The 16,941-nt window shown below is 44.5% G+C and overlaps 1 protein-coding gene across 1 annotated transcript in view; it reads left to right on the forward strand.

Annotated features, from left to right (window-relative positions):
- The window catches only part of LOC149370529 (uncharacterized), a 46,145-nt gene extending 37,005 nt beyond the window's left edge, over positions 1 to 9,140 (forward strand). The window contains exons 9-11 of the mRNA XM_089583559.1: positions 2,856 to 3,000; positions 5,543 to 5,800; positions 8,966 to 9,140. Of these exons, the coding sequence (XP_089439685.1) occupies positions 2,856 to 3,000; positions 5,543 to 5,800; positions 8,966 to 9,114 (552 nt within the window). The 3' untranslated portion in view covers positions 9,115 to 9,140. The remainder of the gene's footprint in view (positions 1 to 2,855; positions 3,001 to 5,542; positions 5,801 to 8,965) is intronic.
- Positions 9,141 to 16,941: the final 7,801 nt, after the last annotated feature.

A 16,941-nucleotide genomic window follows, 5' to 3' on the forward strand; every position in this document is an offset into this window, starting at 1 on the left:
CTTTCCGTACTCACCTATGCGACAGAAACGTGGAGGCTAACAAAGAGGGTTCAGTTTAAGTTAAGGACAACGCAGGGAGCTATGGAAAGAAAAATATAGGTGTAACGTTAAGAGATCGGAAGGAGGCGGTGTGGGTGAGAGAACAAACGCGGATTAATGACGTCCTAGTTGAAATCAAGAGGAAGAAATGGGCTCAGGCAGGGCATGTAATGCGAAAGCTAGATAACCGCTGGCCCTTGAGGGTAACGGAGTGGATTCTAAGAGAAGGCAAAAGTAGCAGGGGGCCGCAGATAGTTAGGTGGGCGGATAAGATTAAGAAGTTTGCGGGGATACGGGGGCCGCGCCTGGCTAAGGACAGGATTAGTTGGAGAGACATGGGAGAGGCCTTTGCCCTGCAGTGGGTGTAGTCAGGTTGATGATGATGATGACATATCGAAACAGCGTCGGATCAGACAGAAATTCGTCCCCAGAGACGGCGCACTTGCGTACCATGCGCTGATTTGACGCATCGTGCCGAGGAAATACGTTAGAATACGCGCGACTTGTAGGCGTCGATCGTAAAGGCCCTCATTTCTTTCTGTGAAAGTTCGGCAGATCCCCTAAGCGCTAGAAGAACCGCCGATGCCGCACGCTAATGAGACTAATCCGCTTCGGATGAACGGAAAGCTTGGCGTTGCTAATGCAGGCAAAATGGTACTCTGGCTAGTTTTCTCACTATCATTACCTGAGGCACTTATCGGTGACGTCGAACTCGCACAATTTTTGAACGTGTATGCACAAGACAACTCGTTTAAGTGTTGTGGAGAACGGCCACAGAAGATCGGGAGGTATCACTAGCGGCACGGCTGAGAGACTGAGCGGAGTTCCCATTTTTTGACGTGGCCTTGACTGTGCACGGTCGACACGATGACGGCGCGGAGACACCAGTGGTACTCCGTACTAGAGCACTGCACAGGCTGCATTCTGAGGCCCGAGCACGGCTCAGGCACGCGGCTTCAAGCCCGCAGAAGCTCAAGAGGCAAATTGTTCACTGAGTGCAAGTAGTCTCCCACGACACCGGTAAAAAAAAGGGGCCAGCAAAGGCAGTCAGATCGCAGTAACACTAGAAATAGTTGGTTTGGTAAATACGAAAAGAAGCGATAATAAGGCGGATTCGCCCGCTCTGCTTTTTTAACAGCGACCTTGTCTTTTACTAGCCCCGAACTTCCGAGAGCCAAACTGAAAAGGCGCATAAACGCGCAATAGTCTTTTATTGCGTCTAGATTTTTAATGATTTTTTTTGCATGGGTAGTGATATCTGAATACTAAACATCCTCCAAGCCGTAGCAATGATATTAGCTTTTTTAATGTTTATGATTTCGCGGGTAGAATCATGGACACGCTGGCCGTGTTTCTAAGGAGACGAAAAGCAATAAATGTGCCTGTTTGTTGCGTAGCGTGCGTTTAAAGAACCGAAGTTCCCTAAACTAATATGCCTTTCTCTAGTGGCGCTTCTCGTAGAGTATAGATGCGTTTTCCGGGTACGAAGGCAAACAGTGAGATGATATTTTAGAACAGAAGGCCGCCTGTCCAACAATCGAATGAAGACCCTTCTCCAGCGGTTCTTATGAGACTTCAAATGTTGTCCTTAGCGGTAACACAAAACCGAGCAGATGCGGAGCTTTTTCTAGCAGATACGACGGCCTGTGGTGCTTCAGTAGTTGAAGGAACTTGCGCAAATGAGCCACAAGTCAGGTATTACAAATTTTTATTAATAACGCTGCTGTCGTACAGCCCGCTCCTGGATTTCGCGCAGTTTCTTTTTTAACTTCTCTTGCACCTTTTGACGTGGCGCGGCGTGCGCGTCCGAAATTAATTGGATACAGCGCAGTGAGTGACGGTGATTAAAGTCGGTCTACAAGTGACCCTTGGCTGAATCTGCGTCAGAAAAAAAATATATAAAGCAACGGAAAAATTTTAGGTCTTTAATTCTTTCATTTCCCAGATGCTTCAGGCAACTCTAGAAAAAAAAAGTCACCATTACTTCTAATTTCTCCCCTGGAAAACGCACCTATAGCAGACGTCAAAAATAGGTGAATGAGCGTTAATTTCTGAGTGCATTCTGGTTGCGAAATGCCTAGAGTGCACATTTGCAATGACCATATGTTTATAGGGTAAGTTTATTGCTTTATCAGCTCGTATTTTCAAGTGAGCTTAAAAGCGAAATATTTCACAGGAAAACTACCAAGTAGCCCAACGCTCCGTTTTACTACAGTTCACAGAAAGATGTAGATATCAGAGGGATGAAGGGCATCTATATTGGAGATGCCAGATACTGAATAGAGGAATGCGGATTTCATATTTGGATACACGTCAAAATGTAATTTTTTCTTGAGGGACTCAAAAAGGTAATTATCGATGCGCAACAAAGAATAATTTCCAGTAATTTACGAATGCATACTAGCTTTCGTCATGGAAAATAGCGAAAGTTTAACAATTTTTCAAAAGAAACATGCCGCCCTTGCCACCTTCGACTGCACGTTATAGTTTGAGAAGAAGCGACGCCGTTATGGCGAAAATCCGGGTTATGTACAGGAAGCGTTATCTGCCGTGTAGAAATTTTTTTATTAAAAGCAATGAACCTTTAAGGACTAGCACTGCAGTCGTTACCGGAACACTGACCTAGTTTTTGCACCATGTATTGCACCACGTATTTTGCACCATGTATTTTGCACCATGTATTTTGCGCTATGTATTTTGTGAAAATCTTGGTGATTGTACTTTGGGAGTATCCACCGATTTCTCACATTCTCACGGCTAAGCAAGGTTGGTATAAAAGCATCTCATGTGCTTAAGGTGTTTTTTCCTTCTTGGAGGTGGTGGACGTGATCACCAAGAAAAAATTGGGCCCGGATGAGTGCGGCGAGATCTGCATTCGGGGACCAATCACTTTCAAGGGTTATTTGGACATGCCTGAAGAGACAGAGAAAGCCTTCGATAAAGAGGGATTCTTTCTCACGGGTAAGAATTACCAGTAGTCAACAAGCCGCTGCTGCCGCCGTAACACGTCAATCACCTGGTTAGAGGGTAAGGAACACAATCATTGTATTATGCAGAAACAACGAAACATGCGCCAAATAAAAGAACACAGAATCTGTGGCCACCATTTTAAAGCCCAGTATTATCAGGTATCTTTCAGCAATTGCCTTTAGCAACTATTATTCCACATTATTAGGGCGTTGCTAAGCCCGTAAGTATTTTCAAGTCTGGCAAACAACTTGCAACTTTGAATGCCGCAAAATATGCTGAAGTGCCATATGCAAGCTACTAGAGCAGATAACACACACCAATGTCATTCACTACTTAGGAGACCATACCATCACACATAAGCACGGTTTTCGGAAGGGTTATTCTTGTGAAACGCAGCTCGCGGGGTTTATTCCAGACATACTACCATCAGTAGACGCGGGATTTCATGTTGATGCTATATCTCTAGACTTCTTCAAAGCATTCGACCACGTCCCACATCATCGACTACAAAAAAAAACATCACAAGTACTAATATTCACAGTGAAGCGATTGATTGAATAAAGGGTTTTTTCATCTCGAATCAAATTTGCCTCTGTTAATAATTACACTCTTCTGTAGGCTCCGTAACGTCGGGTGTCCCTCAGGACGGTATGATTTGACCCTTCTTATTCTTAATTTTCTTTAATTATTTCCCTGCATATGTTGCATCCCGAATTACACTATTCGCTGATGATTGCGTGCGGTATCGTCGTATTTTTCGCGGAGCTGAGTGATCCGCTTTACTATCCGATCTAATGGCAATAGGTGAATGGTGCCCTTCCTGGTTAATGCTTTTAAATGTCTCAGGAACCAAACCCATGCTCTTCACCAATCATGTACCACGGTTTAAAAACTCTTACAAGATTAAGAATGAGCCAGTCGAATTTCCGAATACATACAAATACTTTGGACTCCACTTGTGGTAAGACTTGTCCTGGCATCACAACAGTAATCTCACGTTTGCCTCGGTGAACCACTCCTTGGGTTTTCTTAAACGGAGTCTTCAACACACTCCTGCCCACTTAAGCAAACTTGCCTTCACCACTTTGTTTTGTCCTAAAATAGAGTACGCATCAGCTATCTGGAATCCCGCCAAAACTTATGTCATAAATAATATTCAAGCTTTGCAAAACCGTGCGCTACGTTTCATTTATTCAGACTATTCGCGTCGTACTAGTGTCACAGCTTTAAAAAGCACGCACTCAGTTACCGGTGCTGCCTTCTCGCTGCAAACTTGCACGTCTTTCAATTTTTCCCAAGCTTTATTATCACTCTTCACTTCATGACGATTTCTTTCAAGACCAGTAGCCAATCTTCTCACTAAATGATCAGCCTGGAAAAGTTTAGCGTACCTTATGCCGCAACATCACTCTTCAAAGTCATTCATCCCACGCACAGTCATCGAATGGAACTATCTGCCATCAAATATCGCTAAGGTGTCTGACACAATTAAAGTTCAAGATCTAATCCACAGTAACAAAACGGTGCCTTAGTTGTGCCATCCTCTTGTCTTCTTTTTTTCCTGATCTGAATAATCGTCTGTTTTGTTCATATTCACACACGAATTGTGTTGCCAAGCATTTATGTTTGCTTTTATTAATTCTCCTGTTTTCATCTTCGTGGTTTCATTTGATAATGCTTGCATTTATTATTTTAAGCTTCTTCGCAATAATAAGTAAAATATGGCGAGTTTTTGTTCCTATCTTTCAAAATTAATTTCTGACTACAACGTTATTTTTTACTCCCCTCTTATACAGTACCCTCTAAAGTGGTCCTATAAGGGTATTTGAAACAAATATAAGATGCTAGGCTGTGAATGCTAAGCGTTAGTTGGTGAGGTGAAAGGAAGGAATTAAAGAACATGCGGTCTTCTTTAGGGTAAGACGAAACTGAGCTACGACAGCCAAGCTGTAGCGCCTGACCCTGGAAAATGTAATACCATGCATCTGTGCTAACCAAGGTGGAAAACTGTAGCGGTGATTATTCCGTAGTTGTGCGTTCTTCTACGTCTGCGGGCTAAATGGAATATATTCACTTTGAATGCAATGATATGCCTCTGAAATCCATTTGTAATCGCCCTCCCTCTCCCCCCTCCCTCTGCCCCCTCCCCCCTCCTCTCTCCCTCTCGCCCCCTCCCGAACAGTTCCACACCCTCATTATGGTCACAGCTCCCGGCTCCTCCTACACTGTCAGGTCTGTGATTATATTCTAGAGTTTACCCAAGGCACTAAAACGAGTGCGGTGGCATTAACGAAAGAGAAATCCCACACCCTTTACCAGTGCTACGACGCACTCCAACTTGCATAATCGTTTTCGCTTCAGCCCAGTTGTCGCTGAATTTTGCATTGCCACAACGGTAACCGTCCGGTCATTTTTCAGCACCACGCGCTTATGAGTACGAGGGACTTGCGCACATCATGTAGGTGTTGGTAAACAAATTTCAGTAGCATGCGCCAAGAATTCTCCGCATGCAACCCTGTTCGCTCTGTCGCAGGGGACACGGGTTACTACACGGAAGACGGCCACTTCCACGTTGTGGGCCGCATCAAAGACCTCATCAAGTGCATGGACCTGCAAGTGGCACCTGCGGAGCTAGAAACGCTGCTCCTCTCGCACCCCGACGTCAGGGAGGTGGCTGTGGCAGGGGTGCCTCACGCAGAGTTCGGAGAGGCAGCCAGGGCTTTTGTTGTGCTGCGTGATGGAAGACACGGAGACAGTGCCATGCAGGAGAGCCTGGAGGAATTTGTCCGAGGTGAGTTCGGTGCAGCTGTCCGTTGGCTCACGCGGGGAATTCAAACGGCTGATGGGGAAGAAAAATAGTTTGAGAGGAAAATTTTTGTGGCGAGGGCGTTTTTAGAGGTCACTGCACTAATAATTAAACGTATGTTATTCATCAGAAGATAAAACATTGAACTTTCTGCAAGTAATTTGGTATTGGCTCTGGAATCAGAGGTACTCTGAGCGGAGAACAAACTTGCCACTGGTGTATTTCGATTATACGCGTTGCGCATACGTGTTTTCCACGGCCCGCTAGTATAAACGCGTTATTCATTGTTGTGCTCGCCACATGTCAGTAATTCGAGAGTAACGTGGAAATCAGGGCTAAATGAGTGTCCACGATGCAGGTTTTAGGCTTGCTAAGGAAGGTTCAGCCCACCAAAGCTGCACCTGAAAAATATCAACCGATACCTACCTACTTACATCAGGACAGTTGATGCGCTTAATGACTTCACCAATCCATGCAATTGCTATCACGCCTCGACTGTGCTGGCATGCAGTGAGTGAGTGCAGTCGCGCAAGCTGGCTAGGCTTGCAACCCTGGAAACGAACAAGTGGAGACGTAAGGAGAACCTGGTATTAGTGGTCCCCGCGTGTTTGTAAGGAGACTGTCACTAAACCATTACACCTAAATTTTTGAAAAAAAAAGCAATCTGAAATTATGGCAGTCTGCGCCAAAAGACTGCACTGGTAAAATGCCATATTTAGCTGCTTAGCACCGACTAACTTTTACATGCGCAAGCATTTTAACTGGGATGCCGCATTTTCACTCCGATTGTTCTCAACCCTGAGGAGTAGAGCGAGAATTTGGGCATGTTGGTACTGGTTCATCTTGATTCAAGGAGAGCGAAGAAAAAGACGAGACACTTGAAATAACACACTACGAACGTTTTCCATTAATCAAGATGAACCCTGAGGAGATTCTTGTATGCGAAGAAGAAAAAAGTGCCCAGTGATCCTTCAGAAAGACAAAAGAGGTTTACGGCATTAAATATTCATTTTAATGCCGGAAATACAAAAGCTTGTCGTCTCGACAGAGCAAGAACCCTGTATTAATCTGAGCATATATTTATTACAAATTGTTATCGGTATAATCTCATGCAAAATTTAGGAATGTTTGAGCCTCACGTTCATGCGCACCCATTCTTTCAGCAACCAGGTACACACGGGGCAGAATTCGACATTGCGATGCTCCTTATGGTTTGTCGTAATGATAATGGTTTTCTTGCATGGTACGAAGCTATATCGTTATTTTATTTTCTATATGATTATCAGAACATACAAATACAAAGTGCTGATACGCCAGTGGAGCGATAAAGACGTGAAGAAAGCACCAAAGAGAGTCTAGCAGCGATGGTACGAGCGCATTGATCTCATTCAAGACAGTTAACGAGGAACAGTAAAGAACGCGAAAGAATATCAGTGGAAGAAAGACACTACTCACGCAAGAGGTGCGGGGTTCGATCTGCAGTGCCGCTGGGTACCCACGGGTGATACAGCAGGAGCAAGCTTCCACCGGCCTCGAGTTGGCATAATTAGGGTGAAATGCTTGGGCAATGGGTCTTTCACCCCATCTCAAGTAAAAGAAAACACCTCGTGCCATGCCGCTCTTTTGCATTAGATTCCCTTTCGCCGCAAAAATGCATCGTCATCAGTGGAAGAAAATGCACACATTTTCTGCAGAACATAAGCGTCCCACTCATTCGATGTGCACGGACATTTACTTGAAGAGCTCATTGAAACCATGTTCGGTCGCACCTAAAATCACGTTCAAAACCTCGCTTCCATTTACAGCCAAAAGAACCAAATAGCTTGTTGATTCGACAGGGAGGAGGCAGAAGAATAAGAACCATAACATTAATAAATATAAAGATTATGAATAAGGCTGGCAAATTGATTGAACCGTGCAGCATTCAGGTTAATATTTCAGCAGAAGGTATACCGGTAACAAGCTGATTCGTTCAATGCGATTGTATCTCGCTCGTTGAAAGCCGGGTTCTAAAGCCGAAAATTGTTGGACACAGCGAGCATCCGCCCTTAGTACTGCGCTGAGCATAGCTTCTGCGAGCAGGAATTCGAAGTTTCCCTCATAAGATGCAGTGTTTCAAGATGCAGAGGCTCTTTTTTTAGTCTGCTCCTGTAGGCAACATAAAAAGCTCTACCTTAAAGCGAAGCGCCTTTTCTTCTTCGTTAGAAAGAACGGGGCATGGAATTCTTTTATCTGTATAATCAACTTTTCTTAGTCACCATCAGGTCCGGTGAGCGTTTCACCATGATGAGACTTTATTATTAAGATTTGTGTCCTTGTATTTAGCATCAGCCACATTTTGATCGAGGGCAAATGTAAGAGTGCCAATATCCTGTGCGAAGTCAGTGCAGGTTAAACTATCTCAGATCGAGGAAATTAGTGCGGAGCCCTCCACTATGGGCGGCCGTCCTAAGCTACGAACTTTTTTGCAAGTTAAACTTCATATGCACTAACAAATGCATGTGCATAAAATGTTCCTAGCAGTTGCTAACGCACCGTGGACTGACTACAGCCGTTTAAAAACGGTGCAAGATTAGGTGGTGGAGCAGAGAAGTACTCTCAAAGCGATATGATCCATTGCTTTCAGATTTCTATTGCGCTGAAAGAGATACGCGTGGTTTTAGTTAGTTTTGGTGAAGACTGCGCCTGCAGAAATACCGCAAGCAAGTGACCCCGACATGTAGGAGTGTAGACGGAATACGATCGAAATAGCGCTTTGAAACCTTGAAATGAAGGATCTCCTGGTGTACCGTTAGTGCTGTGCTACTGCTGTCAGCTCGTTCTGGCGTGGTGATGATGTGTAGTGAAGTTGAAGTGATGACGGTCAGAGTACCATTGGGTCATCTTCAGGAGCCTTCGCGATGCGGTCATGCAATGTTTTCTTTTCTTAATACTCATTTTACAAGCTCCTATCAATGAGCACCACTGATCTTTAGCATGAATTGTCTTAGGAGACGGCTACACGCTGTCATATTTGCTCTTAATCGAACAGTCCAGGAGTAATATGCGTAAGTATTACCTGACACCATGTTCACAATGTTGAATGAAAAGCATGTACAGACCGGTGAGGATTAAAATGAAAACCCCTTCTCTCTGGCTCTCAACCTGCAGGGCTGGTAGCCTTCCACAAGCAGCTACATGGCGGCATTGAATTTCTCAATACACTTCCTGCTACAGAGACAGGGAAGCCCTTGCGCCGGCAGCTCTCCGAAGCCTACGTCAAGAGGACAGCAGCGCCGATAAACGGCGAGAACGCGTAATAAAAAAGGTTTGCCGACTGGCTTCATTGGTGGCCATGTTTCACAATGTTTCGTTCCTTACCGAGTTAAGCCTTTTTTAAATGTACAGTAAGATTTTCCGTGCAATTTGAAGTATGCCTTCACATAGGCTGTGATTAATGCGGCTAGATACATTGCTTGTGGGAGACATAGAAATGGCTTCGCCCGCAGCTGACTAGTGGGGAAAATGAAAATGTAATTTTCGGGTCCCTCAAGTAAAATACACCGTGAGTAACAATAAAAACCATATTTAAAGAACGCTTTTTATAGAGACCAATAAACGCATAGAGACTGAAGGCTCCTTACATATGCGAATGCGAAAGCATTAGCGTACCTGGGCGCCTTGTTTATACGGAAGGTTTGTACATATATTAAGGTTGTTTGAATGGTAGGACCGAATCGTAGATTCTTCTTTGAGATTTGTGGATGGAGATTGGACTCGTTTGTGAGACCGGGAGTTTAGTTTTTTTAGGTTGACGTGGGAGACGCCTTTTCTTTTAAAGCCGCCGTGGTGGCTCACTTGTTATAGCACTGGGCTGCTGACCCGAAAGACGCTGCTTCGACCCCGGCTGCGGCGATCGAGCTTTGATAGAGGCGAAATTCTAAAGGGCCGTGTACCGTGCGATCTCAGTGCACGTTAAATAACCCCAGATGGTCGAAATTTCCGGAGCCCTTCACTACGGCGTCCCTCATAGCCTGAGTCGCTTCCGGACGTTAAACCCCCACAAACGAAACGAAACTAAGCCTTTCCCTTTAAGGTGGCACACACAAGCGCGTATGACACCACCCGGAACGCTGCACAGAAGATGGTTGCGTCACAATTTTGGTACGAATGTAGCTGTCACAAAATTCGGCGCATTTTAGAAACAAACAAACAAAAACAGCGCCGCGCGGACGCGTCTCGCCGGCGCTAGCCGAAAGGGGGTGAAGGAAACCCCGCTGTGCGTGTGCTCCCTCTCCCCTCCACCACCGCTCACCGACACGGCGCGCTCGGAGGGCTTAAGTCATCCACGCCGATTTCTCTAGAACGTGCGAGTCGTTTCTACTGTTAACCGGGGGAAGAGGGGGAAGCCTTGCGTGCGCTAAGACATGTCCCCCTCCTCTGCACTCGGACGTCGGCGACGGCGCCACTCAAGAACACGCTCGGAACTTCGAGATGCGACCCCCGACCTCTGACCAATGGGGACGCGCGGCCAGTGAGAAGAGGGAAGGGAGACAGCACTGCCAATGCTGCGTGTATGTGCGCGCCTACTCTGGCGCGTAGAACAAACAGACGTGGAAGCGATATAAAAGAAGGCGTTGACCGCTATCAGTCAGTCGAGCGTATCTGCTCTCGCTTCGGCGAGCGCGGCTTCGGCCGCTTATCTGATTTTTTCAGCAGCGTCCGCTCCGGCGGACGCAGTTGTTGCTGCGACGCGCGTCTTGTCTTGCCTTTTTCTCTTTCCTCTGATCTCTTACCTCTCCTCTATCTGCACGTTGGCAGCGGTGGTGGCTTGGCTGGAGCCAGTAGCAGGCCCGTGCAATTTCCTTTTCATCCTTCTCTCAGTCACAACAACAACAACTGTCAGTCAGTCCGGACCGCCGTTTAAGCTTCATTGAAGCGCGCCCGTTCGACTCCCGGGAAAACACCACTCGGCCAGCATCGGACCAACGAGGCAACGTTCGCCAGTCTGCGGGACGGCATCGTCGTGGAACTCTGGTCGTCGGACTGCCGCAGCGCCCAGTGAACAAATTGTGTTTTGATTGTTTACCTCTCTTCTGTGTTTTAGTGCACTTTAGGTGCAACATTGCCTTTGTATTGCAGTCTCTCCCGAGTTTAACTTTGCACGTGTTGCATTGTTTTGTTAATCACTTTGTATTTGTTTGTACCAGTGATTGTGAAATCCATCGTCTCTTTGCTGTTTTGTTTTGTAAACCTTTGGCTCCGACCCATTCTCTGGCTTGCGACCGGCGAAAGCTGGGCACCAAACGCCCAAAAACCTCTTGTCACTTGGTAGCTGGTCTCCGCTGAGTTTGCCACGCTGAGTCGAGGGCATCTCCTTTGAGTCCGAGACCGCTACCCCCACACGCTCTAAGGGTGTCTGGGAACTTCGCGCTTAAAAGTGCGTCGAAGTGTGGGTGACAGTAGCGAAGACTGGTGCCGCATGGAGGTCGGTCAGTGGTGGGTATATATAGACAAATGGCATGCGTAGGTTGTCTTAAGGGGGAGTGCTTGATTACGTCGCCCCATTTTTCTTTCCTTCGCTGGGATTTTCTGTACCATTTGTGAGTAATGCGCACATACACACATGCCGCCTTTTCCCGTAATATGACTACTATTGATTTCGCATTAAAACGCATCAAAATATAGGCAGTACTAATATTTATTCCTTTGTGCCACATTCCTGTTGATGTCAATAGAATCATCCATGTCACACTTTTTTAAACAATGTGAAAAACGCTCAGATACTTGCGCTATAGCTTTACATGGATACCATCTCTAAAATTTCTATACTTAGATGCCATACTAATACAATTAAGTGTTGAGCAACCGCATGATAACTATTTCAGAAGTATTGAATGAAATGGCTTAAATCTTTCAAAAATTGATCCTTCTGATCACTCTCACTTTAAACGGTAATCTAGTAGGCATGTACGATCCGCTCCGTCTCGCCGTTGTGGTTTTGATATTTCACCATATGTTGCAATTCTGCTTAAAGGAAGAGACCAGGCAGAGTGAAGAAGGAACGATGAAGCTGCTACTCTTGTCGGGAGTAAATGGTGCACACGGCTGGCTGCACGTTCTTCAAGAAACCGTGCCCCGAGTCAGGCTATCACTCTTCGGGGAATCGGCATCTGAGACCGGCGAACCGCTGTCATGGCGCTGAAGGGAATCTCATTGTAACTAATAAGGATGAGATCGGAGCCCGTTCGTACATTTCGTACCATGTGTTAGTCTATCAACGATGTCTCCGTCTGGCACTCAAAGACCACTTCAGGCGAAAGGCCTCTCGCATATCCCTCCAATGAGCCCTGTCCTGTAGCAGCTGCGGCCCCCTTGTCTCCGCAAACTTTCATTCGCCCACCTGGATTTCTGCTGCAAGCTGTAGCGCTTGCCTTCTCTTGGAATCCAGTACGTTGCACTTAACGACCACCATTTATCTTGAGTTGACGTTATATGCCTTGTCCATGTCCATTTCTTCGCATCCATGTCAGCTGTGTTACTATTGTTTCCTGACCCACTCTGCTCTCTTTCCCTCTCTGAGGGTTCCACGAAATGTTTTCATTTCAATTTGAAATCGGAGGTAACAGAAAACATTGAGAAGAGGCTCGTACAATGATATCTTATTAGATGTACAACCGAGTCACCACGGCGTCTGACCACACCTCGTTAAATCCGCCAGCAGCGAGCTATCGAGCGACCCGCCGCTGTACAACTACCCGTAATCGGTGTAACACCGGTTCTAATTTCTAATAAGCCTATTAGCAGTGTAGCATGAGTTGGCTTATTTTTCTGTTGTTTGTTTCCATGTTTTTGGCTAATGATGTCACTCGGGTCGACATGGCTAGTTCCACAAACTCTGCTTAACTTTGGGGTTAAAGTACCTTACCCCTACTGAACTCAACATATCACATTGGATGGGTTATGATACGCGCAGGCGTGAATAAGAGTTTCTACAAAAAAATAAAACGGGGACTTCAGCCATGATACCGGAATGATCAAAGCTAGCTGGGCCACATTATGCATCTGCAAATGTGCTTACACGCAGCAGTTTGAAATATAAATATTTCGCTTTTTCGTGGTGCAACGAATACTTGGTGTTTGAGAAATGTTCTGGCACAGACATGAGCATGTTACATTGCGACAATTTGCGCGCAATTTGTTGACAACGTTCGTTGTCTGTTAGACCTGCCTCAAGCTTTTTGCTCTACACTGTAAAAAATATTTATTGAAAAAAAACAGAAATGTTCTGGCAGCTGGCCTGCCAGAAAATTTCTTTTATGCTATGTTTTCGGTTTTTTACTTTTTCTGTCATTTTACAGATCTTTTCTGTTTTCGACTAACAGAGAATTTCTGTTAAGACGATAGAAATTTTCTGTTATTGTATGTTTTCTGTTTTCACTTTCTCTGTCATTTCACAGGGTTTCTTGTTGGCAATTAACAGAAAATGTCTGTGAGGATGACAGAAATTTTTTTTTTTACTTTTTTCTGTCATTTCACAGGTTTTTTCGATTTGCTGCTAACAGAAAAATTCTGTGATGTTCCATTTTCTCTTACCATATTTTCTGTCATTTAACAGCTTTCTTTTTCATGACTCAGAAATATTCTGTGAAGCTCCATGTTCTGTCATTTCACACACTTTATTTCTTTCACGTCATCTTTTAATGACTGACATAAAAACAGATACAGAACATTAGGACTGCTGCCACATTTCAATAGAATAAAATATTTCACCGCTTTTAAACAATCACAAGCAAAGGCAAGTGAGTATTCAAGAATATTGGAAAATATGCAGTGTTAAACAATGCAATCATGGCTGATATTTTACTATACAGTAATATCTTTCAGCATCACTGAATTAAGTTAAACGGTAGGAGGGTGGCCGAAGAAAAAAAGAAACTTACGTTGCCCTGCCTGCACTACAGGCATACAGTAAAAGCATGCAAAATATGCAGTAATGGCAAGTAGAGTAGAAACGAAACCTGTGCCTTTCTGTCATACAGAATGGCATGATTCACTCTAAAATAGTAATACAATACAATGAATACGACACGGAGTAATAATACCTGAACAATGAACACAACCAGTCACTAAACTAATGGCAAGAATACGCAAAAGGAGAGTATTGGAAAAATATGCTTTGCTCATGACTAGTGCTGCATTAAGCAGCAAGATGAAAGCAACAGGACATAACGGATGCCATGGGCTGTTTGCCTTATCACAGTTTAACTGCAAAACATTTTTTCACTCCAGTTAGTACGTCTTATCTTGAGACTACAATAACTTTAAAATGAAAAAAGTAACACAGACAAGATAGAAAGTAGTGCTACAATTCATACAACCAGCCAATCAAGTGTAACAGCAAGTATAAGCATAAATAAGGCATCTTAAGCAAATTGTGTCTTGCCTGACACTAGTACGAAATGAAGTGAGATAGAAGCAACAGGACATAAAGCATGCCACAAGCTGTTTGATTTACCAGTGTAACCATATAACATTGATTCTCTATACATAGTACATCCACTCTTGTGACTACTGCATGATAAGTCATGCCACAGGCTGTTTGGTTTATCACAGCGACCACAAAATATTGATTTAAAAAGTTGTCAAATTTCAGAACAGTTAAAAGTCAAAGTCTTGCATGATGAGGGAAGCAACTTTTGAAGAGGGGCAGTGTTGCTTCTTCTTCGAGTGCTCTGCCTTCGTTCCCCGGACAGGATTCACAGCTGCAATGGTCCTGAAACAAGGACAGAACATTGTTACTCCTCGGACAGTGAGCATATCTATACTGTCTTCAAAGAAATAATAAACATTGCAAGAAGACTGCACCCCTCCACCTACCCCAAAATTTAATTCCTTTGTAGCCCACATTTCAGTTTCATTGTGTGCACTAGTGAATATATCCAGTAGTCTTTAGTACTCAGTACAAAACCAGACTTCAAGCCAAAATAAACCTTTCCTAAATGTTCACTTTAATAAGGTTTTTAACAACCATAGTGTTTTGTTACTTGCGTGAAAGCTGCTCACTGAACTCCAACACTAGTTTTTAAAGGGATGCAAAAACAACTCCATGAAACCTGTTGTTCTTGGGAAAAATTCATTCTGTCTGCATTTTCCCAATTTGTTGCACGCCGCGGTGGCTCAGTGGTTATGGTGCTCGGCTGCTGGCCCGAAAGACGTGGGTTTGATACCGGCCGCGGCAGCCGAATTTCGATGAATGCGAAATTCTAGAGGCCCGTGTGCTGTGCGAATTCAGTGCACGTTAAAGAACCCCAGGTGGTCGAAATTTCCGGAGCCCTTCACTACGGCGTCCTTCATGGCGTAAGTCGCTTTGGGACGTTAACCCCCAATAAACCGAATCAAACCATTTTGTTGATGTCAGTGTGGCAGCGAAAAAATGCATTTATTGCTGAGAAAACTACATTTAGAAATTTGCCGGTCACTAAATTCAAATTCTGATGTATACGCCGAAAAAGACTTCATGACCACATTTTTAAGTTAGTTGCGGGGCTGCTTAGGAGGGCCTTGTTATCTGCACCCAGAAATCTGACGTGTCAGTAGATTGCAGTCTACTTAGAAAATGAGGCAATGATGACAACACCTGCACTTTGTTTCTTCATTTTATGTAGCTTGTAAAAGCACCATTTCAGTCTCCTTGCAATCAGACAGTAGCCTCTCGACAAAGGCCAACTTCAGTTTCCATTCAATGTTCCTTCAAAGCGCTCTCTGACACCAGAGTAGCAATGTCTATGTATACACAGGCCGAATAATCAGCATGCCTATTCTGTGTCACCCGAAAGTACAGCCGTAAGCAAAAATCTTTTGACAGGTAATAAGTAAGTTTGCAGCACATATTGACGTGCTTTGTCTTTACAGAGATTCAGATGCATGACGAGGGATATGCACATTTTAGTGAAGATGGAATTAACAGAACTGAGCAGAGGCTTGTTTGTATTACTAATGCCCAACTAGTGATACGCAAGTCTAAAATGAGGTCTAGTGCTGCAGAGCAAGCTGTTACGTGAATGTGACGTTACCCTCTTAGATCTGCACTCAGCTTCCACTGTCCAAGAATAGTGCAAAGTGCCTGCTGCCCTGAGTAAAAAACTTTTCTGACCACAACCTCAAGCAATAACCCAGCTAAAGACACATGCAGAATGCACACAAAATATTCTCTGTAGGCAGAATCAAAACAAAATAAAGCAATAGCTTCGAATAAAACTTTTCGTTGAGCATTGGAAGTCGCACATATTCAGTGCTGTAGCATTTTCCCCATACGCCGCTAGTACGGCTCACATGCGGCCTCAACAATGCAAGTACTAACAGCCTTTTTCAGTATCCTGGCTTATGCTCAGTTTGAACTGGGCTGCAAGGACTTTCACTATCGCGCATAGCAGTCCTTGAGGCTAGTCAACACAGCTGAGCGTGTCTGTACAGCATCCTGGGCTCCTCACTCCTTCCACATATAAATTCCCCCCTACAGATGCACTTTGGAAGAAATATGTGCGGCTTACAGCGCACCCATCAAGAAAGCTTCATGTCAAATGCAGCAATAACAATGCTGTATCTCTCATCAGCAATCCTCACGTAATTTACTGAGGAGCCAGTTTATTGAGGCACACATAGCGAGGTATATGCCACAACAATATGCATTGCTTTATGCATGGGTTATCTTGCATAGTATACAATTCAAGACTGTAGGCTCAAATACCGCAAAAAGGAAGTCTTCCAGTCGACGGCACCAACCAACCATTACGATGTTGTGGTTATTTTGGCTAATTTGTGGTTTATCCTTTCCCTTTGCCAGCTGGTGTGATGGATTAGCAAGTGCATGGGAATTAACAATGAAGTCGTCAGAATCATTCAACACCATAGGGGCATTTGCTGCTGCATTCTTCAGTTGTATCCAGCTATAGTCACAATATGAAGCATTGCCTAACAGTTCACGCTCAAATGAATGCAAATCAAAATACAAAAGAGAAAAAACCCAAACTTCCCATTAGCAGTGAACCTGTCTCCGACAAGTGGGAGCAATGCCAGCCTTAGGGGAGGGTGACCGGTGCAATCGCACAAGACGTCACCAAAATGGGGAAGCTGAGTTGCCCTGT

This window comes from Amblyomma mixtum, chromosome 1, assembly GCF_055824585.1.
Source record: "Amblyomma mixtum isolate Tamu chromosome 1, ASM5582458v1, whole genome shotgun sequence".
Classification (NCBI taxonomy): domain Eukaryota; kingdom Metazoa; phylum Arthropoda; class Arachnida; order Ixodida; family Ixodidae; genus Amblyomma; species Amblyomma mixtum.